The 26,850-nt window shown below is 39.7% G+C and overlaps 1 protein-coding gene across 1 annotated transcript; it reads left to right on the plus strand.

The window, feature by feature from the left end:
* Positions 1-9,705: 9,705 nt before the first annotated feature.
* LOC138902519 (uncharacterized) lies at positions 9,706-10,188 on the plus strand. Its single transcript, XM_070190394.1, has one exon. It carries the CDS (start codon positions 9,706-9,708, stop codon positions 10,186-10,188), a length of 483 nt encoding a protein of 160 aa, XP_070046495.1.
* Positions 10,189-26,850: the final 16,662 nt, after the last annotated feature.

The following is a 26,850-nucleotide window of genomic DNA, read 5'->3' on the forward strand; positions in this document are numbered from 1 at the left end:
TTGGTCATTTTGGTATAGTTAGACTCGTGATTGAATGGGCGTTCATATTTCGTAACTTTTGCCAGATTCCGTGTTGTGGGCCCCACTGATAAATTTTTGAGTTAATTTCGGATTTTTATTGAAAAAAAATGTAGTATTTTCGTATAGAATTAATTCTATAATTTTTATTGACTGTATTGAATTAATTATGACTAGATACGAGTCGATCGGAGTCGGAAAATCGAGGACAAAGCATAATACTTGATTAAATTGGAGCAAGTCGAGGTAAGTGACTTGTCTAACCTTGTGTGGGAGAAATTTTCCCTAGAATTGATATTAATGTGATTATTGAAATGTGTTGAAAGTCGTGTACACGAGGTGACGAGTGTGTACACGGGCTAAATGTGAACGATTATATTTTTAAATTGTGTAGATCATTGTTGCGCAGTTATTAAATTATTTTATCTTGTTATATTCTTCATCATTGATCTGTGATATATATTTTAGATTTGTTGACCTTTTTCCTGCTAATTGTTTTACCTGTTTAATTGAAACTTGCTTTCTTTTATACTCTGCATTATTTGAAGGTTGATTTTCTTTAAATTAAATATTATTAATATGAAGTATTTGATATTTTTTAAATTTGATATTGAAGCAACGTATTAAAATTTTGAAATATTATTTTTCTGAATTATTTATTCTTGAATATTTTCGTAAGATTTTTTTTAGATTATTCTGGCATGAGCCGTGAGTTCTTTATTATTGAAAAATATTGTTGTTGATTCTTTTGTGGAAAATTGAAATATTGGGCACTTGAGGTGCAAATTGTGATATATTGTGATATTGATACGCATGCGGTGGTATAAGGTCTGGGTGTTGAAACGCATGCGGTGAGATAAGGGTGGCTTGATACGCGTGGCTAGTAGGGGTGACTACTAGAAGTCATGCGGTGTGATAAGAGTGGCTAAAATGCGGGATGCTATTTCGGGAAAAAAATACTTTCTTTAAATAAATTGTGAAGACTCCTGCGGTGGTATAAGGAAATGAGATATTATGAAATTATTTATAATTTGGGGCTACGAGGCGGTACCTCGGTAGTGCCCTTGTTGATATTGACTTATGGCCATAGATGCTTTCGATTAATTGTTATGATTTTCATAAAGTTAAAAAAAATTATGTTTTGATTCCACGAGATATTATTTGTAATTATTTGGTGTCATTAAATGTGACATACTATTTGATTCATTTCCAATGTTATTTTATTTTACTATATTGATAAACATTTTACCATGCCATTATTATATTCCAGTATGGCCTCACCTGACCTCGTCACTACTCTACCGAGGTTAGGCTTGGTACTTACTGGGTACCGCTATGGTATACTCATACTACACTTCTGCACATCTTTTGTGCAGATCCAGGTACATTTTACCAGCCTAGACGTCAATGAGTTACCTGCGCACGGAGACTTTGAGGTATATCTGCTAGCGTTCGCAGACTCCGGAGTCCCCTTCTATCATTTTATGTTGCTTCCTTATATTTTATTTAGACCTTGACATATAGAGACATTGAGAATAAATTCTTAAAAATTTGTGACTTATTTCTACCGGATTTTGGGAGTTGTAATCATTTGAATTGTAGTTTATTTATTTTTAAATATTTATGATTATTCCGCATTGATAGGCTTACCTAGTCTTAGAGACTAGGTGCCATCACGACCTCCTACGGAGGGAATTTGGGGTCGTGACATGGATATTGTTAGTAAAATGATTGTTAACAAATTTATGGAATATGAAATTATTTATTTAATGGAATATTTTAGTTATTAAGGATACAAAAAGAAAAGGCAAAAAAAGAGAACATGTTTAGGACAACTAAAATATTATCGAACATGTTAAGGAGAACATATGTTGGGAAAGTTCAGTTAAATTTAATGTTAAGATTTTATACACAGTTCAAATAAGGAAGGATTTAATAATTAAAAGTTTAACTAATTTCAAACTCCTAAATATTAGGAAAATAATTTAAATGATAATTTTGTCTAGTGTAAAATCTATTTTTAAGGGGTAAAAAAGGCGAACAATATTTCACTAAGGACCTTCGTGGTTTTAATATAGTACTAGTCTTAGCGTACATGCGTTGCGCGTGTATCCTTTCTATTGAAAATAAAAAATTTAAAAATAACATAAATAATATTTAAATTAAAGATGTATTTAAATTATAAAGTATTTAATAAAAATTACACGTTCTAAAATCGTATTTGATTTTAAAGTCATGCTATAATTTTAGGATTTCCTACAAAATTTATTTTATTAAATTATTTTTAGAAAATTGGTTTACCGTGGTATTGTCCAAATTATCTTTAGGAATAACAGATTTGTTTTAATAGTTTAAGGTTATGGTTTAGGTCTCTTAGCGTTTTGATATTTTAAATGGTTAGTCATTTTGGTATATGCTTATATTTTTATTTCTTTTTGAGAAATGGTATATGTTAATACATTGAACATAAATGATCTTCTATTTAATTATGAAAATAAAAGGTTCTATCAAATATATCTCAAACTCTTTTTTATTTATTCGGAAAATAAATCGCAAACATGCTACGTGAGTTTTAGTAGAAGTATATGAATAACTTTTGAACACCGTTGTTGCTAACACAATAGAATTAAAATTATGTTTCTTTGCTAAAATAAGAGAATGATTTGTATAAGGTAATATTTTACCATTATAAGGTCCTAAATTTTAGGATATTTTAAATAAGGAAATATTTAATAAGTAAAATTTTAGTTGATTTAGAAGTCCTAAATATTTGGAAACATTATTAAATTATAATTTTATCCAATGTAAAATCTATTTTAAAGTGTAAAAAAGGCTAATGACATTTCGTCGTGCTTTTAATATAGTACTAGATTTAGTGTATGTGCGTTGCACATATTTTTGCGTCTATTAATAAAAAGTGTATAAAATTTAGAATAAGAATGAACTACATGTGATAACAATTGACATCAAGATAAATGTAATATTTATTTAAATTAAAAAATAAATATTACATTGATGAAATAGTTGAATACATAATTATTGGTTATCTTTTGACTTTGCAACGATTAAGAATTTATGTAAGTTATTTATATATTTTTTATGAAGACAAGCATGATATATTACGTTTTTGTATCTGACTAATAACTTTTATAGATGATTGTGATGACCCGATAGGTCATCTCGTATTTTGAAACCTAATTCTGTGATCCGAAGCCCTAAAAATCATGATTTAGCCTTCTTCGATTTGCGTGCGCAGTCCGAACGTCTTTCCAAAAAAACGTTTATGTTAAAAACTAATAAAAATGAAAAATTTTGCCTAAAACTTCATTTGAGTTGACTTCGGTCAATATTTTTAGTAAACGGACCCGGATTCGTATTTTGACGGTCCCGATAGGTCCCGTATCGTGATTTGGGACTTGGGCGTATGCCCGAAATTGAATTCGGAAGTCCCTAGCCCGAGATATCGGACTTTGTCGAAATTCGAAAGTTAAAGACTTACTGAATTTGAAATGTTTGACCAAAGTTTAACTTTTTGGATAACGGGTCTGTATTTTAGTTCCGAAATCCGGTATAGGATCAATACCACATTTATGACTTGTCTGTGAAATTTGGTGAGAAACGGAATTGGTTTGACGTGATTCGGACGTCCGGTTGTAAAAATAAAAATTTCAAAGCTTTCTTGAAAAATCTCACTTGATTGGTGTTCAATTCGTAGTTCTATGTGTTATTTTGGCAATTTGATCACTCGAGCAAGTTTGTATGATATTTTTAGACTAGTGTGCACTTTTGGTTTAGATTCCGAGGGCTCGGGTGAGTTTCGGATAGGCTTCAGAGTGAATTTGGACTTGGTGAAATTGCTGGTGTAACTGATCTTATTGCAGGCCTCTGATCTCGCATTTGCGAGATCAGGCATCGCATTTGCGACCTCTGAGGGGTTCACATTTGCGAAGCTTCTCATCGCAAATGCGAAGAGAATCTGGGCCACACATGTTTCGTATTTGCGAAATAACCTTCGCATTTGCGAAGTGGGTCTGGGGAAGGCATCCTTCGCATTTGCGACGATAGTATCGCATTTGCGGTCATCCGGAGTTTGCATTTGCGCACAATTCTTCGCAATTGCTAAGACAATAGAGGGATGAAGGATTTCGCATTTGCGATTGTTTCTTCATATTTGCGGGCTTCGCCCAGGTCGCAAATGCGATATTTGCAGCTAATGAAATAGGACTTAGACAGGATTTTTGGTTTATTTAGCAAATTTTCAAAACCTAAAACCTTAGAGGCAATTTTTCCTAGACTTCTTCTCCCCCCAAATTGTTAGTTAGTGATTCGAACCTATTTCCTTTCAATCTTTCTCTACTTTTCCTAAGATTTCAACCTAAAATCTAAGGTTTTCAGGGTGGAATTTGGGGTTTTGGGGTAGAAATTAGGGATTTGGTAATTTGGGAATTTAGACAGCAAATTGAGGTCGGATTCTAAAATCAATTATATAACCGGGTTCGGGGGTGAATAGGTAATCGGGTTTTGGTCCGAATTCCGGGTTTGGACCAAGCGGGCCTGGGTGTTGACTTTTATTGACTTTTTAAAAAATGGCCTAAATTGAATTCTTTACAATCGTGGGTAGTTCCTAAGGCTTATATTGAATTGTCTGGTTGGTAATTTGCTAGATTTTATCGGTTCAGAGGCTTGTGTGAAAAGAAAAGTTGTGATTGAGTTTTGAGTTTAGCCGTTGGAGCGAGGTAAGTGTCGTGGTTAACCCTAACTTGAGGGATTAGGAATCGTTTGTCTATTTGCTATATGTTTAGATGTTGGGTACAACGTATATGTGAGGTGACGAGTACTTATGCGTTGTTGTCGGGTTAAAGCATGCGGGTGAAACTTGTTCCTTGTAGTTTCTTGCGTACTTGATCTTGTTATCCATGCTTGGACTAGTTACTTACTAAATTGATCGTACTTATTGTGTTTACGGGTTTTGTGATAATTGATTACCGATTCCAAAGTTGAGGTTTGTATTGTGGAACCATTGTTGAAGTAAGGCTTGTTCTTGTTGATTCTATCTTCCTACTATTACTTGTTCATTGATATGTGGTAAGGGAGAGCGTTAATGCACGAAGGGTGATGTCGTACCATATTGTGAGTGTTAATGCACGAAGGGTGATGACATGTCATATTGTGAGTGTTAATGCACGAAGGGTGATGCCGTGCCATATTGTGAGTTAATGCACGAAGGGTGATGCCGTGCCATATTGTGAGCGTTAATGCACGAAGGGTGATGTCGTGACATATTGTGAGTGTTAATGCACGAAGGGTGATGCCGTGCCATATTGTGAGCATTAATGCACGAAGGGTGATGTCGTGCCATATTGTAAGTGTTAATACACGAAGGGTGATGCTGTGCCATATTATGAGAGTTAATGCACGAAGGGTGATGCCGTGAAATTTTCTTCATTATGTTTAGTTGTTTTCACTGGTTAAAAGCATGTTGACTGTTCTGGTTATCATTTCCGCTATATCTCCTATATCCTGCGCCCCTTTAGCATGTCCCCCTCCCAATAGTACATGTTTAGCTGTTATTGTTGTTTTCTTGTACATATACTGTTATTTGCACAGGTTTATTATGTGGGTATCTTGTTATAGCCTCGTCACTACTTCATCGAGGTTAGGCTCGACACTTACTAGTACATGGAGTCGGTTGTACTGATACTGCACTCTGCACTTTCTGTGAAGATTTTGGTACTGGCTTGGGTTGATCGAGAGTTTAGCTATTGGACCCACTATCCGGAGACTCAAGGTAGGTCTGTCAGCATTCACAGACCTTGAAGTCCCCGTCTATCTTTTATGTTTTACTGTTTCTTTCATTCAAACAGTCGTACGTCTCTCAGACTATTACTTGTAGTAAATTCTAGAATGCTCATGAATTGTGACACCAGATACGGGAAGTGGTAAATGATGAAGTTGTTATAATATTGTACACCCGTTATAGCTTAATTACTATTAATTACTGTAATGTATAAAAGTTGAATTCATAATACTTTAACATCGGCTTGTCTAGCAAGTGGGATGTTAGGTGCCATCACGGTCCCGACTATGGGGGATTTTGGGTCGTGACAAATTGGTATCAGAGCACTAGGTTGCCTAGGTCTCACAATTTACGAGCGAGCTTAGTAGAGTCTGGGGGATCGGTACGGAGACGTCTGTACTTATCGCCCATAGGCTATGAAGTTTAGGAACAAATTTCACTTCTATTCTTCTCTGTCGTGCAATTTTGTTTTCTCAATACTGATTGAACTCTTCTACTCTTATTCTCTCGCAGATAGCGAGAACACGTACCGCTTCTTCAGCTGAGCAGCAGCTAGAGCCTCCAGTGGCACCTCCTACGAGGGGCAGAGGTCGAGGCCGAGGCTGTGCCAGAGGCCAAAGTAGGGGCAAGGCTCAGCCCAGAGCCCCAGTAGTGGAGCCTCAGGTAGAGTTTGAGGAGGAGGCTCCAGCCAAGACTGTTCCTGCCGGGCCAGCTCAGGTTCTAGAGGGGTTCATTGCTACCCTAGTGCTTCGGGATGCTTTGGTCCGTTTGGTGGGCCTTATAGAGAGTGTGGCCTAGGCTGGCATATTTTCCATGGCACCAGCCGTCTCTCAGGCTGGAGGAGGAGCCCAGACTCCTACTACTCATGCTCCGGAGTAGATGGCTCCCCAGTATCAGACTCCAACTGCTCATCCAGTCAGAGTAGTTCAGCCGGTTGTTGTGGCAGAGATCGGTGATGGGTCAGTTATGTCTTCTAAGGCTTTATGGAGATTGGACAAGTTTGCCAAGCTCTTCCCGATTCACTTTAGTGGTGCTCCTTCATAGGATTCCCAGGAGTATCTTGACAGTTATCATGAGGTGCTATGGAACATGGGTATAGTGGAGACCAATGGGGTCAATTTTGCTGCATTTCAGATGACTGGTTCCTCCAAGAAATGGTGGAGGGATTATTTGTTAACCAGACCAGCTGGGTCTCCTGCTCTTACTTAGGACCAGTTCTCTCAGCTCTTCCTAGAGAAGTTTCTTCCTATCACAGTGAGAGAGGAGCATCGTCGTCAGTTCGAGCGTCTCCAGTAGGGCAGTATGACTGTTACTCAGTGTGAGACCCGTTTTGTGGATTTGGCCCGTCATGCTCTTCTCCTGCTTCCTACCGAGAGAGAGAGAGAGAGAGAGAGAGAGAGAGAGAGAGAGAGAGAGAGAGAGAGAGAGAGAGAGAGAGAGAGAGAGAGAGAGAGAGAGAGAGAGAGAGAGAGTGAGGAGGTTTATTTACGGACTCGCTCAGCTTATCAGATTGCAGATGGCTAAGGAGACTGGGAGTGAGATTTCTTTTCAGGCGGCTACCAATGTCGCTAGGCTAGTCGAGATGGTTCTTGCTCAGGAAGGTCAGGGGTATGACAAGAGACCATGTCATTCCGGGGGGGGGTTCAGCAGTGCCTCATCTGGAGGCAGGGGTGCTTTTGGTAGAGGCCATTCTCCCAGGCCATTTCATTCAACACTCCAGGCATCCCACGGTGCCTCAGGTATTATTATTATTATTATTATTATTATTATTATTGTTGTTGTTGTTGTTGTTCTTGTTGTTGTTGTTGTTGTGAAATAAACTACCTTATCATTTGTTCCCATTTGGAAAGATTGTTGTGGAGGAAAAATTGATTTGGAAAGATTATTATTATTATTATTATTATTATTATTATTATTATTATTGTTATTATTATTATTATTGTTATTACTATTATTATTATTATTATTATTATTTTATTATCTTATTATTATTATTATTATTATTTTATTATCTTATTATTATTATTATTATTATTGTTATTGTTATTGTTATTGTTATTATTATTATTATTGTTATTATTATTATTATTACTGTTATTACTATTATTATTATTATTATTACTGTTATTACTATTATTATTATTATTACTGTTATTATTATTATTATTATTGTTTCGGATCGGGATGCACGCCGCAGCAGGCCTTATAGGCTTTTGATTAGTGCTTGGGTAGGATCCGCCCCTCCAGAGTCAGACATACAAGTATTAAGCGCAAGCACAATGATATATATACATGTGCTTTGGTGAGGGGCTTATGAGTCGTGCACCCGTACAGTGCAAAGTTATCGTGTGTGCGTGTGTGATGAAGTAGGCATTTGAAACAGATAACTTGAGTATGTTGAGGGTGAGAGTACCTGGGAATATCACCGTGAAATCATTCATTTGACATGCATGCTTGGCATATAAGCAGAGAGTACCATACCTTCTACAACAACAACTATAACAAACATGCCTCAAACCAAAACTAGTTCGGGTTGGCTCACACCAGCAGAGTTGTACCATTCATTCTAGCATATATCAGGTGTGGTTAGGGGCATATTTTTAATCAGTTTTCTTTTGGTTTGCAGCGTGTCCCCTGGAATTCACCCCGTTGACCCCTCATGGCACATGCTTGGCTTGGGCTATCAGAATAAGTCCAACATTGAGAACGTTAAGAAGGCTGCTGTAATTCATTACAATGGCCAATCCAAACCTTGGCTGGAGTTAGGCTTTGAGCATCTCCGTCCTTTTTGGACCAAGTATGTAGACTACTCGAACGATTTTATTAAGAATTGCCACATATTGGAGTAATCAATGGATTATACTTCAAGGACAAAACACAAAGCAGGAATCCGAATGAACCTTTTTGGCTAGGAAACTTCAAGATCCAATTGATAAGGAGATTCTTAGACTGACTGAATTTGGTCAGGTATAATATTCAGGTTATCGGATTTGCTGCTTTGGCTCACTTCTATGAAGAGAACCTGCATTTCTAGCATTGGTATAAGATTCATTCTTTCAGTCTGTAAGAAGTTCAACTATTTTCGTTGACCGGAGATAAATGACATTCTTTTTGGCCTCTTAGCTGGGGTGTAGCTTATTCTCACTATTGTTTAGGGGGCACAAAATGCTACTCATTTGCCATTGGTAATGGGAGCTGATATGAGAAGAAAAACTAGGATGCAGGCCATGTTGAAAAGCTCCTACTTTGGCCCCCTTAGATATAGAGATCATTCTTTTTTATCTTAAAATATCGAATCTTTTTCTTTATATTGTTGACCCACTTCAGCCACGAAGATCATGAGCTTCTTGGGTTTGGAGGGTTATTACCGTCGATTTGTGGAGGGGTTTTCATCTATAGTAGCCTCGTTGACCAGGTTGACCCAGAAGGGTGCCCCGTTCAGATGGTCGGACAAGTATGAGGCGAGATTTCAGAAGCTCAAGATGGCTTTGACTACAGCGCTGGTGTTGGTGTTGCCCACAGGTTCAGGATCTTACACGGTATATTGTGATGCTTCCCGTGTTGGGCTCGGTTCAGTATTGATGCAGGAGGGCAGGGTGATTGCATATGCGTCGCAACAGTTGAAGGTTCATGAGAAGAATTACCCTGTTCATGATTTAGAGTTGGCAACCATTGTTCATGCGCTGAAGATTTGGAGGCACTATCTTTATGGCGTGTCGTGCGAGGTTTTCATGGATCATCGGAGCCTTCAGTATTTGTTCAGGCAAAAGGATCTCAATTTGAGGCAGAGGAAGTGGTTGGAGCTATTGAAAGACTATGATATCACCATCTTGTACCATCGCGGGAAGGCCAATGTGGCGGTCGACGCATTGAGTAGGAAGGCAGTGAGTATGGGCAGTCTTGCATTCATTCTAGTTAATGAGAGGCCGCTTGCATTAGATGTTCAGGCTTTGGCCAATCAGTTCGTGAGGTTGGATGTTTCTGAGCCTAGTCGTATTCTAGCTTGTACAGTCGCCCAGTCTTCGTTGTTTGAGCGCATCAAGGAGCGACAGTATAATGACTCTCATTTGCTTGTCCTTAGGGACACGGTGCGGCATGGTGATGCCAAGCAGGTTACGGTTGGAGATGATGGAGCTTTGAGGATGCAAGGTCGTGTTTGTGTGCCTAATGTGGAAGAACTTCGTGAGATGATTCTTAAGGATGCCCACAGTTCCCGGTATTCTATTCACTCGGGTGCCGCCAAGATGTATCAGGACTTGCGGCGGCATTATTGGTGGAGGAGGATGAAGAATGATATAGTTGCTTATGTAGTTCGGTGCCTGAATTATCAGCAAGTGAAGTATGAGCATCAGAGACCTGGTGGTTTGCTTTAGAAGATAGAGATTCCCGAGTGGAAGTGGGAGTGTATCACTATGGATTTCATTATTGGACTCCCACGGACTCAGAGGAAGTTCGACGCAGTTTGGGTCATTGTGGACAGGATGACTAAGTCAGCGCACTTCATTCCTATGGCAGTTACCTATTCTTCGGAGCGGTTGGCAGAGATATATATCCGCAAGATCGTCCGTCTTCACGGTGTGCCCATGTCTATTATTTCTGATCAAGGGACGCAGTTCACCTCGCATTTCTGGAGGGCAGTACAGCGTGAGTTGGGCACGCGAGTTGAGTTGAGCACAACGTTTCATCTTCAGACGGATGGACAGTCCGAGCGCACTATTCAGATCTTGGAAGATATGTTCCGCGCATGTGTTATAGACTTTGGAGGATCGTGGGATCAGTTCTTTCCCCTTGCAGAGTTCGCCTACAACAACAACTACCAGTCGAGCATTCAGATGGCTCCCTATGAGGCATTATATGGTAGGCGATGCCGGTCGCCAGTTGGGTAGTTCGAGCCGGGGGAGGCTTGGTTGTTGGATACAGATTTAGTACAGGATGCCTTGGATAAGGTCAAGATTATTCAGGATAGACTTTACACAACTCAGTCCAGGCAGAAAAGGTATGCCAACTGTAGAGTTCGTGATGTTGCATTCATGGTCGGAGAGAGGGTGTTGCTCCGGCTATCACCCATGAAGGGTGTGATGAGGTTTGGAAAGAAGGACAAGTTGAGTCCTAGGTACATCGGACCTTCTGATATTCTTTAGAGAGTGGGTGAGGTGGCTTACAAGCTTGCATTGCCACCCAGTTTATCATCAGTTCATCCGGTATTCCATGTGTCCATGCTCCAGAAGAACCACGGCGATCCGTCCCACGTGTTAGATTTTAGTTCTGTCTAGTTGGACAAGGATTTGACTTACGAGGAGGAGCCGGTGACTATTCTAGCCCAGCAGGTTGGTTAGTTGAGATCGAAGAGTTATCCTTCAGTTCGAGTGCAGTGGAGAGGTCATCTCGTCGAGGAAGCTACTTGGGAGTCCAAGTCGGACATGCGAAGTAGATATCCCCACCTATTCACCAATTCAAGTACTTTTCTATGTCCGTTCGAGGACGAACGATTATTTTAGAGGTGAAATATGTGATGACCCGATAGGTCATCTCGTGTTTTGAAACCTAATTCTGTGATCCGAAGCCTTTAAAAATCATGATTTAGCCTTCGTCAATTTGTGTGCGCAGTCCGGACGTCTTTTCGGAAAACATTTATGTCAAAAACGAGAAATTTTGCCTAAAAACATTATTTGAGTTGACTTCGGTCAACATTTTTCATAAATGGACCAGGATTTATGTTTTGACGGTCCCGGTGGGTCCGTATCGTGATTTGGGACTTGGACGTATGCCTAGAATCGAATTCGAAAGTCCCTAACCCGAGATATCGGACTTTGTCAAAATTTGAAAGTTAAAGACTTATTGAATTTGAAATGTTTGACCAAAGTTTGACTTTTTGGATAACTGATCCGTATTTTGGTTCTGGAACCCGGTATAGGTCCAATACCACATTTATGACTTGTCTGTGAAATTTGGTGAGTAACGGACTTGGTTTGACGTGATTCGGACGCCCGGTTGTGAAAATAGAAATTTCAAAGCTTTCTTGTAAAATCTCACTTGATTGGTGTTCAATTCGTAGTTCTTGGTGTTATTTTGGCGATTTAATCGCGCGAGCAAGTTCGTATGATATTTTTAGACTAGTGTGCACATTTAGTTTAGAGCCCGAGGGCTCGGGTGAGTTTCAGATATGCTTCAGAGTGAATTTGGACTTGGTGAAATTGCTGGTGTACTGATCATGTTGCAGGCCTCTGATCTCGCATTTGCGATGATAGTATCGCATTTGCGGTCATCCAGAGTTCGCATTTGCGAACAATTCTTTGCAATTGCGAAGACATCAGAGGTGTGAAGGACTTCGCATTTGCGATTGTTTCTTCGCATTTGCGGGCTTCGCATTTGTGAAGCCCACGACGCAAATGCGACATCTGTAGCTGATGAAATAGGACTTATACGAGATTTTTGGTTCATTTCCCAAATTTTCAAAACCTAAAACCTTAGAGGCGATTTTTCCTTGACTTCTTCTCCCCCAAATCGTTGGTAAGTGATTCGAACCTATTTCCTTTCAATCTTTCACTACTTTTCCTAAGATTTCAACTTAAAATCTAAGGTTTTCATGGTGGAATTGGAGTTTTTTTGGGTAGAAATTAGGGATTTGGTAATTTGGGGATTTAGACATCAAATTGAGGTTGGATTCCCAAACCAATTATATAACCGGGCTCGGGGGTGAATGGGTAATCGGGTTTTGGTCCGAATTCCGGGTTTGGACCAAGCGAGCCCGGGTGTTGACTTTTGTTGACTTTTTAAAAAATGGCCTAAATTGAATTCTTTACAATCGTGGGTAGTTCCTAAGGCTTAAATTGAATTGTTTGGTTGCTAATTTGCTAGATTCTATCAGTTCGGAGGCTTGTGTGAAAGGAAAAGTTGTGATTGAGCTTTGAGTTTGGTCGTTGGAGCGAGGTAAGTGTCGTGGTTAACCCTGACTTGAGGGATTAGGAATTGTTTGTCTATTTGCTACATGTTTAGATGTTGGGTACAACGTATATGTAAGGTGACGAGTACTTATGCGTTGTTGCCGGGTTAAAGCATGCAGGTGAAACTTGTTCCTTGTAGTTTCTTGCGTACTTGATCTTGTTATCCATGCTTGGACTAGTTACTTACTAAATTGATCGTACTTATCGTGTTTACGGGTTTTGTGATAATTGAGTATTGATTCGAAAGTTGAGGTTTGTATTGTGGAACCATTGTTGAAGTAAGGCTTGTTCTTGTTGATTCTATCTCCCTGGTATTACTTGTTCATTAATATGTCGTAAGGGAGAGTGTTAATGCACGAAGTGTGATGCCGTGCCATATTGTGAGTATTAATGCACGAAGGGTGATGTCGTGTCATATTGTGAGTGTTAATGCACTAAGGGTGATGCCGTACCATATTATGAGCGTTAATGCACGAAGGATGATGCCGTGCTATATTGTGAGTGTTAATGCACGAAGGGTGATGCCGTGCCATATTGTGAGCGTTAATGCATGAAGGGTGATGCTGTGCCATATTGTGAGTGTTAATGCACGAAGGGCGATGCCGTGCCATATTATGAGAGTTAATGCACGAAGGGTGATGCCTAACCTCGTGAATTGTGACACCAGATCCAGAAAGTGATAAATGATAAAGTTGTTATAATATTCCGCACTCATTATGGCTTAATTACTGTTAATTACTGCAATGTATAAGAGTTGACTTCATAATACTTTAACGTCGGCTTGCCTAGCAAGTGGGATGTTAGGCGTCATCACGGACCCGACGGTGGGGGATTTCGGGTCGTGACAACGATATTCTTGGTGTAAGGAAAATTTCTCTATTTTTTTATTAAGATACTAAAATTATATACAATTAAGATATTAGTTCATTGAAAATTTAGAAAATCAATTGTAATATCCAATATATAAAATGTTAATGGTAGTTATTATTATATCTAACATGGAAAGTATATTTATGTTGATATATTTATTTCTCATTATTGTTTAAATATTTACCACTAATTAATTTATTCTAATAGAATATAAATGATTAATTATATTTAAGCAAAAAAGAAAAAATAGACAAACCTAACGTGTACTATGTGCATATGGAGAAGTTTACCATAAATTGATATAATTCTTTTATTAATTGAAAAGGTCATAAAATTTCGGAAATGTTAAGGACTTCTTACCTAATTCAAATAAGGTTTGAATTAGTAAATAAAAATTTGATTTGATTTTAAAGTCCTAAATATTAGGAAAGTTATTTAAATTATAATTTTATCCAATGTAAAACTGATTTTTAAAGGGTAAAAAAGGCGAACGACATTTCGCTAAGGGCTTTCGTGCTTTTAATATAATATAGATAGATAGATTTTCTATCTAGAGGCATAAAACCACCATTGTCACGACCCAAAATCCTAACCTGTTGTGATAGCGCCTATCTCGATACTAGGCAAACCGAAAATCTCAATAAACCATAATTTCTCTTAAGTTAGAAATACAATAATTTAATACAATATAAAATTTCACAAATACTGACACGAACACTCCCCAAAAACTGGTGTCACTGAGTACTTGAGCATCTAATATGAATACAAGTCTGAAAAATACGGTCTACAATAGTATGAGACCAAATACAGTAAACAAGGAGATACAGAAGGAGAGAAAAGGTCTGCAGAACATGGCAGTTACCTCATAATCTCCTGAAAATCAACTGCGCGAAATGATCAACACCCGCTATGTTCGGGAGCACCTGGATCTGCACACGAAGTGCAGGGTATAGTATGAGTACAACCAACTCAGCAAGTAACAATAATAACTAAGGAACTGAAGATACTGACGAGCTAAACAGTTATAGTTCACTTTCAGTAATTCCAGAAAAGAAGAGACATGCTTTCAAATCCGACAGTTTAAGTCAAATCAATTTTATACAGTTCAAGTTTATGTAATCCGGATATAAAATCTTTCAGAGATTTCACAACAATGACAGATAACAACCAAGTGAAACAACAAATGCAAAGCAAGTACAGCCTCTTAGGAAACAGTCACTCAACTCATCACAACAGCTCAACCACTCGGCTCTCAGCCGTCAGCCCTCAGCACTCACACTCAATGGGTACCCGCGCTCACTGGGGGTGTACAGACTCCGGAAGGGCTCCTACATCCCAAGCGCCATAATCTGCACAAACAACTCTTGTGCTGCACGGACAACTCACGTGCTATAATATCCTGCACGGACAACTCACATGCCATAATATCCTTACCTCACCGACAGGCCCTCGGCCTTACTCAGTCTCTCGGGCTCTCAGAAATCACAAAGATCAACCCAAACAAAGATAACATAGTGTATCAACGAATATCCAGAAAAGCCTGAGGTATAATACGCAATAAAAATTATGACTGAGTACAAGACAGCAATTAGCAAATAATTCAACAAGTACGCGACATCGGTGGGTCCCAACAGTACTATCACATAGCCTAAGCATGATTTCTAACATGATTTATAGTCAAATTTTTCAACACATAGAGACCATATAGCTAACAAAATATTATTCAACTTTACAGTTTCAAGGGACAGACTAAGTCACAATCCCCTCGCTGCACGCCCACACGCCCGTCACCTAGCATGTGCGTCACCTCCTAAATAATCACATGACACAAAATTCCGGGGTTTCATACCCTCAGGACCAAATTTAAAATGGTTATTTGCCTCAAGCCGTAAAATTCTTATTCTGCAATGTCCTTTCCTCGTGAATTGGCTTCCCAATGCCTCGAATCTAGCAATAAATATTTCGTTTCAGTCAATAAAATTCATTGGAATTAATTCCATAAAAAAATACTAATTTTTAATAAAAATCTGAATTTTAGCCCAAACCTTGCCCGGGGGCCCCATGTCTTGGAACTCGACAAAAGTTACAAAATTTGGGAGCCCATTCAACCACGAGTCTAACCATACCAATTTTATCAAAATCTAACCCCCAACTCGACCCTCAAACTTCAATTTAAACTAAGAGGGTTTTCAAACTCTTCCAACTTAATTCACCAATTAAATGATAAAAACAACCATGGATTAGGGTAATTTAACCAATATTGAGTTAAGAACACTTACCCCGTTGTTTTCCTTGAAACATTCCCGAAAATTGCCTCTTCCCGAGCTCAAATCCGTCAAAAACTGAAAATGGGACGAAGTCCCATTTTCAGAACTTAAACTCTCTTCCCAAACATTTTCTCTACGCGATCGCGAAGAACAATTTTCCATCGCTCAGATTTTACTCTACGCGATCGCGGACTCGTCCACACGATCATGAAGCACAAAATGCGTGACTTCTATTTTCGCTCCACTTACTCTACGCAAACGCAACCTTCTTCACGCACTCGCGAGTCACAAAATCCCAGAGCTACGCGATAGCGTCCCGCTTCATGCGATAGCGAAGCACAAAATGCCACTGCCTCACATTAACCCTACATGATCACAGATATCCCCACGCGATCGCGTAGAAAATAACCCCCACTGACCAACTAAGCCTATGCGATCGCAGACGCATTCACGCGATTGCGTAGAAGGAAAACATCATTAGATAACAGAAAATTTCAGCAGCTATTCAAGTTCAAATTTTTGATTCGTTAACCATCCAAAACTCACTCGAGCCCCTCGGGACCTCAACCAAATATACCAACAAGTCCTAAAACATCATACGAACTTAGTCGAATCCTCAAATCACCTCAAACAACGCTAAAACCATGAATTACACCCCAATTCAAGCCTATTGAACTTTGAAATTTCTAATTTTTACAAATGACTCCAGAACCTGTCAAATCACGTCCGATTGACCTCAAATTTTGCACACAAGTCATAAATGACATAACAGAGGTATTACAATTTTTAGAATCAGATTCCGACCCCGATATCAAAAAGTCAACCCCCCGATCAAACTTCCCCAAAAGTCAACTTTCGGCATTTCAAGCCTAATTCTACTACGGGCCTCCAAAAACTTTTCCGAACACGCTCCCAAGTCCAAAATCACCATACCGAGTTATTGGAATTATCAGAATTTGAATCCGAGGTCATTTACATATAGGTCCATATCCGGTCAACTTTTTTAACTTAAATTTTCAATTATGAGACTAAGTGTCTCATTTCACCCCGAATTCCTTCCGGACCCGAACCAACTAACTCGATAAGTCATAAATAAATTGTAAGGTAGAAATTGAGTAGTAAATGGGGAAACAGGGTTATAATATTCAAAATGACTGGCCGGGTCGTTACATTCTCCCACTCTTAAACAAACGTTCGTCCCCGAACGTGTTTAGAATAATACATGGAGTCTCAAATAAGTGTTGATATTTGCTCTACATCTCCTACTCAATCTCCCAAGTAGCTTCTCTGACTGAGTGGTCTCTCCATTACACCTTCACTGATGCTATGCTCTTTGACCTCAGTTTTCTAACCTGCCGATCTAAAATAGCCACCGGCTCCACACGTAAGTCAAATTACTGCCCAACTGTACTGTACTGAAATCCAGAACGGATCCCTAACATACTTTCGGAGCATGGATACATGGAACACTGGATGAACACCTGATAGACTAGGTGGCAAAGCAAGTTCATAAGCCACCTCTCCAATTTTCTTAAGTATCTCAAAAGGCCCAATATACCGAGGGCTCAACTTGCCTTTCTTCCCAAACCTCAACACACCCTTCATGGGTGAAATCTTGAGCAGAACCTTCTTCCCAGCCATGTAAGCAACGTCATAGACCTTCCTGTCGGCATAACTCTCCTGTCTAGAATGTGCCGTGCGAAGCCGTTCCTGAATTACTTTGACCTTCTCTAAAGCATCCTGAACCAAGTTAGTACCCAATAGTCTAACCTCCCCCGGCTCTAACCAACCCACTAGAGACCGACACCGTCTCCCATATAAAGCTTCATACAGAGCCATCTGAATACTCGACTAGTAGCTGTTATTGTAAGCAAACTCCGCGAGTGGCAGAAATTGATCCCAAAAACCCCCAAAATCAATGACACAAGCGCGTAACATATCCTCCAATATCTAAATAGTGCGCTCGGACTATTCGTCCGTCTAACGGTGAAATGTTGTACTCAACTGAACCCGTGTGCCCGATTCTCATTGTACTGCCCTCCAAAATTGTGAGGTAAACTGCGTACCCCAATCCAAAATAATGGACACTGGCACACCGTGTAGGCGAACAATCTCACGAATATAAATCCCAGCCAACCGCTCCGAAGAATAATTAGTACCAACTAGAATAAAATGCGCGGACTTGGTCAACCGATCTACTATTACCCAAACAACATCAAACTTTCTCAAACTCCGTGGGAACCCAAATACGAAGTCCATGGTAATACGCTCCCACTTCCACTCCTGAATTTCAAGTCTCTGAAGCAATCCTCCTAGCCTCTGATGTTCATACTTTACCTGTTGACAATTTAGACCCCGAGCTACAAACCCAACTATATCTTTCTTTATTCGCCTCTACCAATAGTGTTGCCTCAAATCCTGATACATCTTCGCGGCGCCTGCATGAATAGAGTACCGCGAACGGTAAGCTTCATGGAGAATCAACTCACGCAAACCATTTACATTAGGCACACATAGCCTGCCTTGCATCTGTAATACACTGTCATCTCCAATAGTGACTTTCATGGCATCTCCGTATTGAACCGTGTCCTTAAGGACAAGCAGATGTGGGTTATCATACTAACGTTCTCTAATACGATCATACAGAGAAGACTGGGAAACCACACACGCCAAAACTCGATTCGGCTCCAAAACATCCAATCTAACAAACTGATTAGCCAAGGCCTGAACATCCAAGGCTAAAGGCCTCTCAGCTACCCGTAAGTATGCTAAGCTGGCCAAACTCTCCGCCTTACGACTCAAGGCATCGGCCACCACATTGGCCTTTCCGGGATGATAGAGAATGGTGATATCATAATCCTTAAGCAACTCCAACCTTCGCTGCCGCAAGTTAAGATCATTCTGTTTAAACAAATGTTGTAGACTCCGATGATCGGTATATACCTCACACTGTACAAGTAATGCCGCCAAATTTTCAAGGCATGAACAATAGCTGCTAACTCAAGATCGTGGACTAGATAATTCTTCTCATGTACCTTTAACTGTCTGGATGCATAGGCAATCACCCTACCGTCTTGCATAAGCACTGCGTCGAGACCAATACGCGACGCGTGACAATACACAATACAAGACTCTAAACCTGTAGGCAACACCAATACTGGAGCTATAGTCAAAGCTGTTTTGAGCTTTTGAAAGCTCTCTTCACACTCATCCGACCACCTGAACGGAGCACCTTTCTGGGTCAATTTAGTCATAGGTGATGCAATAGACGAGAATCCCTCCACGAAGCGATGATAATAACCGGCCAAGCCGAGAAAACTCCGAATCTCAGTAACTGAGGATGGTCTGGGCCAATTCTGAACTGCCTCTATTTTCTTCGGATCCACCTTAATTTCTTCATTGGACACTATATGTCCCAAGAATGCCACCGAACTAAGCCAGAACTCACACTTAGAGAATTTAGCATAAAGTCTCTCCTCTCTCAGCCTCTGTAATACAATACCCAAGTGTTGTGCATGCTCCTCCTAGCTACGTGAGTACACCAATATGCGACGCATCACAATACACAGTATAAGAGTCTGAACCTGTAGGCAACACCAATACTGGAGCTGTAGTCAAAGCTGTTTTGAGCTTCTGAAAGCTCACTTCACACTCATCCAACCACCTGAACGGAGCACTTTTCTGGGTCAATTTAGTCATAGGTGATGCAATAGACGAGAATCCCTCCACGAAGCGACGATAATAATCGGCCAAGCCGAGAAAACTCCGAATCTCAGTAACTGAGGATGGTCTGGGCCAATTCTAAACTGCCTCTATTTTCTTCGGATCCACCTTAATTTCTTTATTGGATACTATATGTCCCAAGAATGCCACCGAACTAAGCCAAAACTCACACTTAGAGAATTTAGCATAAAGTCTCTCCTTTCTCAGCCTCTGTAATACAATACCCAAGTGTTGTGCATGCTCCTCCTAGCTATGTGAGTACACCAGAATATCATCGATAAATACCACGACAAATAAATCAAGATATGGCTGGAATATACTATTCATCAAATGCATAAATGATGTTGGGGCATTGGTTATCCCAAAAGACATCACAGGAAATTCATAGTGGCCATAACGAGTTTTGAATGGAGTCCTGAGAATATCCAAATCCTGAATTTTCAACTGGTGATACCCAGATCTCAAATCAATTTTGGAGAACACCCTCGCTCCCTGAAGCTGGTCAAATAAGTCATCAATACGTGACAATGGATATTTATTCTTGATTGTAACTTTGTTCAACTGCCTATAATCAATGCACATCCGCATAGTACCATCTTTCTTTTTCACAAACAGAACCGGTGCACCCCAATGTGACACACTAGTCCTAATAAACCCCTTTTCAAGGAGTTCATGAAGTTGCTCTTTTAATTTTTTTAACTCAGCTGGTTCCATACGATACGGAAGAATAGAAATAGGCTGAGTGCCCTGCACCAAGTCAATACCGAAATCAATATCCCTGTCGGGTGGAATACCCGGCAGGTCTGCAGGGAATACATCTAGAAAGTCTCGCACGACCGGTACTGAATCAATAATAGGAGTATCTGCATCAACATCTCTCACAAAGGCCAAATATGACAAGCATCCCTTTCCAACCATATGTTGGGCCTTCAAATAAGAAATTACCCTGCTAGGAACAAGATCTAGAGAACCCTTCCATTCAACCTTAGGCAACCCCTGCATCGTTAACATCACGATTTTTGTGTGACAGTCCAGAATAGCGTGACATGGAGACAACCAATCCATACCCAGGATTACATCGAAATAAACCATACCGAGTAATAAGAGATCAACTCTAGTCTCCAGTTCCCCAATAGTTACCACGCACGACTGATATACATGATCCACAATAATAATATCGCCCACCAGTGTAGATACACAAACAGGTGAAACTAAGGATTCATAGGGCATATCCAGATAATGGGCAAAATATGATGATACATATGAATAAGTGAAACCAGGGTTAAATAATAAAGAAGCCTCCTTGTGGCACACTGAAACAATACATGTGATCACTGCACTCGAGGCAACAACATCTGGCCTAGCAGGAAAAGCATCGAATCGAGCCTGCCTGCCGCCTGATCGGCCTCCCCCTCTTGGGTGACCCCTAGCTGCCTGACCCCTACCCCGAGCTGGCTGGGCAGGTGGTGTAACTGCTGGTGCTGGTGTCGTTGGTCGAGAACTTTGCTGCGGAGTCCCACTCAACAGCCTAGGACAATCTCTCTTGAAATGACCCAATTCTCCGCACTCAAAACAATCCCTCCTATGACGGAACTGCTACTCCTGATAACTCGAAGAATTGCCTATAGAAGACTGAGCAGACGAGGCATGATGAGAAGTCTGTGCTGGTAGTGCACTGAATGAAGACTGGCCTGAGTGAGAACTGTAAGAACCGTGGCTAGCTGATACACCACGATGAGCTGGACGACCCGCCTGAGCGCGTCTGTATGAACGGCCCCTACCGCGGTAAAACTGAACCCCTGAAGGAACACCGCTGAAATCACCGAAACCACGAGGCCTCTCAGCCTCCTCTCAACCCGCTCTTGGCTGCAAACCATCTCAATCCAACGAGCAATGTCGACAACCTCGTCGAAAGTAGCACCGGATACTCTTTCTCTCTCTTTCTCTAGCCATGAGTAATCGTAGCTGAAAAGTGAGGCTATCTATGAACCTCCTGATCCTTTCGCTGTCTATGGGAATCAACCAGATAGCATGACGGTCCAGTTCTGAAAATCTCATCTCATACTGCGTCGCGGAAATATCACCCTGGCGAAGCTGCTCGAACTGCCTGCGCAGCTCCTCTCTACGGGACTAAGGCACGAACTTCTCCAGGAATAGACCGGAGAATTGTTGCTACGTAAGGGGTGCTGCACCGATCGGCCTACACCTCTCGTAAGACTCCCACCATCTGAAGGCAGCCCTAGAACACTGAAAAGTAGTGAATGAGATGCCACTAGTCTCTAGAATACTAACTGTCCAAAGTATCCGCTGACACTTATCTAGAAAACCCTGGGCATCCTCTGACTCAGCACCGCTAAATGGTGGAGGTCGAAGCCTCTCAAATCTCTCAAGTCTCCTCTGCTCATCATCTGCTATAACAGGAACTACCGGGGCCTGAGCAGCTGCAACCGGCTGGGTTGGTAGTACCCCCGGTATCTGAAGTCCTTGTACTACCTGGTCTAGAGTACGGGCAACAGGGGTATGAGTACCTCCCCCGGCCTGAGAAGTGGAAGGTGCGGCCTGAGCCAAAATCACCTGAGCCAGACCAGTGCAGGCTGCCAATATCTGGGCCAAAGTCTCCTGAAGGCCTGAAATCTCAATGGGCACAGCTGGTGCCTGAGCTGATCATGTCTGCTCAGCTATATGAATTTGCTCCTGAGCTGGAGCAACTGGTGGTACTACAGGTGCTGGTCTAACTGTGGTACGAGCTACACCTCGACCTCTACCTCGACCCCGGCCTCTACCACGGCCCCGGCCTCTCGCGGCCCTAACTGGTGGCACTGGTGGTTGACCGTCCGATCCGGTAGTATGTGTCCTCACCTTCTGTGAGAGAATAGAATAGCAGAAATTTAGTTTCCAGAATCAACAAATTCGCACGACAGAATAGAAGAAAGTGAAATTTTCCTAAGGGTTCTGCAGCCTCTCGAAGATAAGTACACATTTCTCTGTACCGATCCGCAAGACTCTACTAAACCTACTCATGACTCGTGAGACCTATGTAACCTAGGGTTCTGATACCAACTTGTCACGACCCAAAATCCTAACATGTCGTGATGTTGCCTATCTCGATACTAGACAAGCCGGAAATCTCAATAAATCACAATTTCTCTTAAGTTTGAAAATAGAATAATTTAATACAATATAAAATTTCACAAATACTGACACGAACACTCCCGAAAACCTGGTGTCACTCAGTACATGAGTTACAAGTCTGGAAAATACGGTCTATAATAGTCTGAGACCAAATACAATAAATAAGTAGATAGAGAAGGAGAGACAAGGTCTGTAGAATACGGCAGCTACCTCAAAATCTCCTGAAAATCAACTGCGAGAAATGATCAACACCCGCTATGTCCGGGAACACCTGGATCTGCACATGAAGTGCAGGGTGTAGTATGAGTACAATCAACTCAGCAAGTAACAATAATAACTAAGGAACTAAAGATACTGACGATCTACAAAGTTATAGTTCACTTTCAGTAATTCCAGCAAAGAATAGACATGCTTTCAAATCCGGCAGTTTAAGTCAAATTAATTTTATACAGTTCAAGTTCATGTAATTCAGATATAAAATCTTTCAGAGATTTCACAACAATGACAGATAGCAGCCAAGTACAACAACAAATGCAAAGCAAGTACAGCCTCTCAGGCAACAGTCACTCAACTCATCACAACACCTCAACCACTTAGCTCTCAGCCCTCAGCACTCACATTCAATGGGTACCCACACTCACTGGGGATGTACAAACTCTAGAGGGGCTCCTACAGCCCAAGCGCCATAATCTGTACGGATAACTCACGTGTTATAATATCCTGCACGGAGAACTCACATGCCATAATATCCTTACCTCACCGACAGCCCCTCGGCCTTACTCAGTCCTCAATCTCTCTAGTCTCCCAGGCTCTCAGAAATTACAAAGATTAGCCCAAACAAAGATAATATAGTGTATCAACAAATATCCAGAAAAGACTGAGGTATAATACGCAAGAAAAATCATGACTGAGTACAAGACAGTAATTAGCAAATAATTCAACAAGTACGCGACCTCGGTGGGTCCCAAAAGTACTATCACATAGCCTAAGCATGATTTCTAACATGATTTATAGTCAAATTTCTTCAACACATAGAGAGCATATAGCTAACAACAAATTATTCAACTTTACAGTTTCACGGGACGAACCAAGTCACAATCTCCTTGGTGCACGCCCACACGCCCGTCACCTAACATGTGCGTCACCTCCAAAATAATCCTATGACACAACATTCCGAGGTTTCATACCCTCATGACCAGATTTAAAACTGTTACTTACCTCAAGCCGTGAAATTCTTATTCTGCAATGTACTTTCCTCGTGAATTGGCCTCCCAACGCCTCGAATCTATCCATAAATAATTTGTTTCAGACAATAAAATTCATTGGAATTAATTGCATAAGAAAATGCTAATTTTCCATAAAAATATGAATTTTAGCTCAAACATCGCCTGTGGGGCCCATATCTTGGAACTCAATAAAAGTTACAAAATTCGAAAGTCCATTCAACCACGAGTCTAACCATATAAATTTTATCAAAATCCGACCCCAACTCGACCCTCAAATCTTTAATTTAAACTAAGAGGGTTTTCAAACTCTTCCAACTTAATTCACCAATTAAATAATAAAAATAACCATGGATTCGGGTAATTTAATCAATATTGAGTTAAGAACACTTACCCCGTTATTTTCCTTGAAAAATTTCCGAAAATCGCCTCTTCCCGAGGTCAGATCCGTCAAAAACTGAAAATGGGACGAAGTCCCATTTTCAGAACTTAAACTCTCTGCCCAGATATTTGCTCTACGCGATCGCGAACATCCCCACGCGATCGCGAAGAACAATTTTTCATCACCCAGATTTTACTCTACGCGATCACGGACTCGTCCACACGATCGCGAAGCACAAAACGCGTAACTTCTACATCCGCTCCACTTACTCTACTCGAACGCGACCTTCTTCAAGCGTTCGTGAGTCACAAAATCCCAGAGCTATGCGATCGCGTCCCGCTTCACACAATCGCAAAGCACAAAATGCCACTGCCTCACATTAACCCTACGCGATCGCGTAGAACAAAACCCCCACTGACCAACTAAGCTTACGCGATCGCGTAGAAGGAAAATATCATCAGATATGAGAAAATTTCAGCAGCTGTTCAAGTCCAAATTTGTTATCCGTTAACCATCCAAAACTCACCCGAGCCTCTCGGGACCTCAACCAAATATACCAACAAGTCCTAAAATATCATAGGAACTTAGTCGAATCCTCAAATCACCTCAAAAAATGCTAAAACCATGAATTACACCTCAATTCAAGCCTATTGAACTTTGAAATTTCTACTTTCTACAAATGACCCCGAAACCTGTCAAATCACGTCTGATTGACCTCAAATTTTGTACACAAGTCATAAATGACATAACAAAGGTATTTTAATTTTTAGAATCGGATTTTGATCCCGATATCAAAAAGTCAACCCCCGGTCAAACTTTCCCAAAATTCAACTTTCGTCATTTCAAACCTAATTCTATTACGGACTTCCAAAAATATTTTCGGATACGCTTCTAAGTCCAAAATCACCATACAGAGCTATTGGAACTATCAGAATTTTAATCCGAGGTCGTTTATATATAGGTCCATATCCGGTCAACTTTTCTAACTTAAATTTTCAATTGTGAGACTAAGTGTCTCATTTCACCCCTCATTCCTTCCGAACCCGAATCAACTAATCCGATAAGTCATAAATCAATTGTAAGGCAGGAATTGAGCAGTAAATGGGAGAATGAGTTATAATATTCAAAACGACTGGGCGGGTCACAACCATCAGAACATTATTTGGTAATTTCCTTCTCACTACATTGGATACTCTCATTCTAAACTATGTAAAGTATTTCATATTAGTTCCTTTATCAGTTACTCTATACATTACGTGTGGTTTCTCTTAATATTTTGTACATACGTAATTTAATTTGTATACTGATAAAAGCGAAGAACAATCGTGGAAGAACAAAAGAGGCTCGAAATAATAGTTACATATGAATGATAAATTAAGCTATTTAATATTTATACTAAGTAACTAACAACAGATAGAATGATTACTTATTTCTTGCAACTAATACGTATTCCAATTGTAAAATTTAGGCATGATCGTTAGAACTGTGACCAATGTGGGGTCATTATTAACGCGTAACGCACGTTTATAAGAACTAGTACTATATATACTATATTATATTAAAAGTACGAATACCCTTAGCGAAATGTTATTCGCCTTTTCTTCCCTTTAAAAACAGTTTTTATAATGAATAAAATTGTAATTTAAGTTACTTTCCTAATATTTAGGAATTTAAAATCAATTAATTTTTAGTATATTAAATCTTTCCTTATTAAACTAGGTAAGAAGTCCTAATATTTAGGAATTTAAATCAATAAATATTTTACCTTATATGAGCTATACTAATTGACCATAAATCCTTTCTGATGAGAACGTTCTTATATGGTGACTTCAATTGATTTTCAATTAAGAACTTAAAAATATGGGGACATATAAATTAAAAGTATTTAATACAATAACGTCTAAACTAAAAGAAAATTAACGCGAAACAATTAAATGTATTTTAAAAATTCTTATTTTAATCAAACAAAATAATTAATCCATGTTCAATTAAGCACCCAAAATGATTATTTGATGCCTTATTTAATCATATTAAATAGTACAAGCCTAAATTTATATAATAAAAGAACGAAACGTCTACACGAAATATAATTAATTTTTTTTTCTTTAAAACTAAATTTCATGTCGAATAAAAATGCAATGTAAATATTTTACTTATATTCAAGACTTTAAAATTAATTAAAAATTTGCTTTTCTTTTTAACTATATAGGAAATTCAAATATTTAGGACTTTCAAATGACTTATATATTAAAAACAATGTCTAAATTAATATGTATACACACACTTAGTGAATTAAATAAGTTTTTATAGTAATTTGTTCATCCTATAATTTTTTTTTATGTTTTAATGCCCATGCACGTTTTGACAGAGTTATATAAATAATCATAAATTCTTTTCTTCTTTTTATTTTAACAATTAAAACCTCACTACATGGATAATATTGAAACCTTTGAATGGATATAAATTGAGAAAACATATTATTCATATTTTTAAA

The sequence above is a fragment of the Nicotiana tomentosiformis genome, chromosome 12 (genome assembly GCF_000390325.3).
Source record: "Nicotiana tomentosiformis chromosome 12, ASM39032v3, whole genome shotgun sequence".
In the NCBI taxonomy this organism is placed as follows: domain Eukaryota; kingdom Viridiplantae; phylum Streptophyta; class Magnoliopsida; order Solanales; family Solanaceae; genus Nicotiana; species Nicotiana tomentosiformis.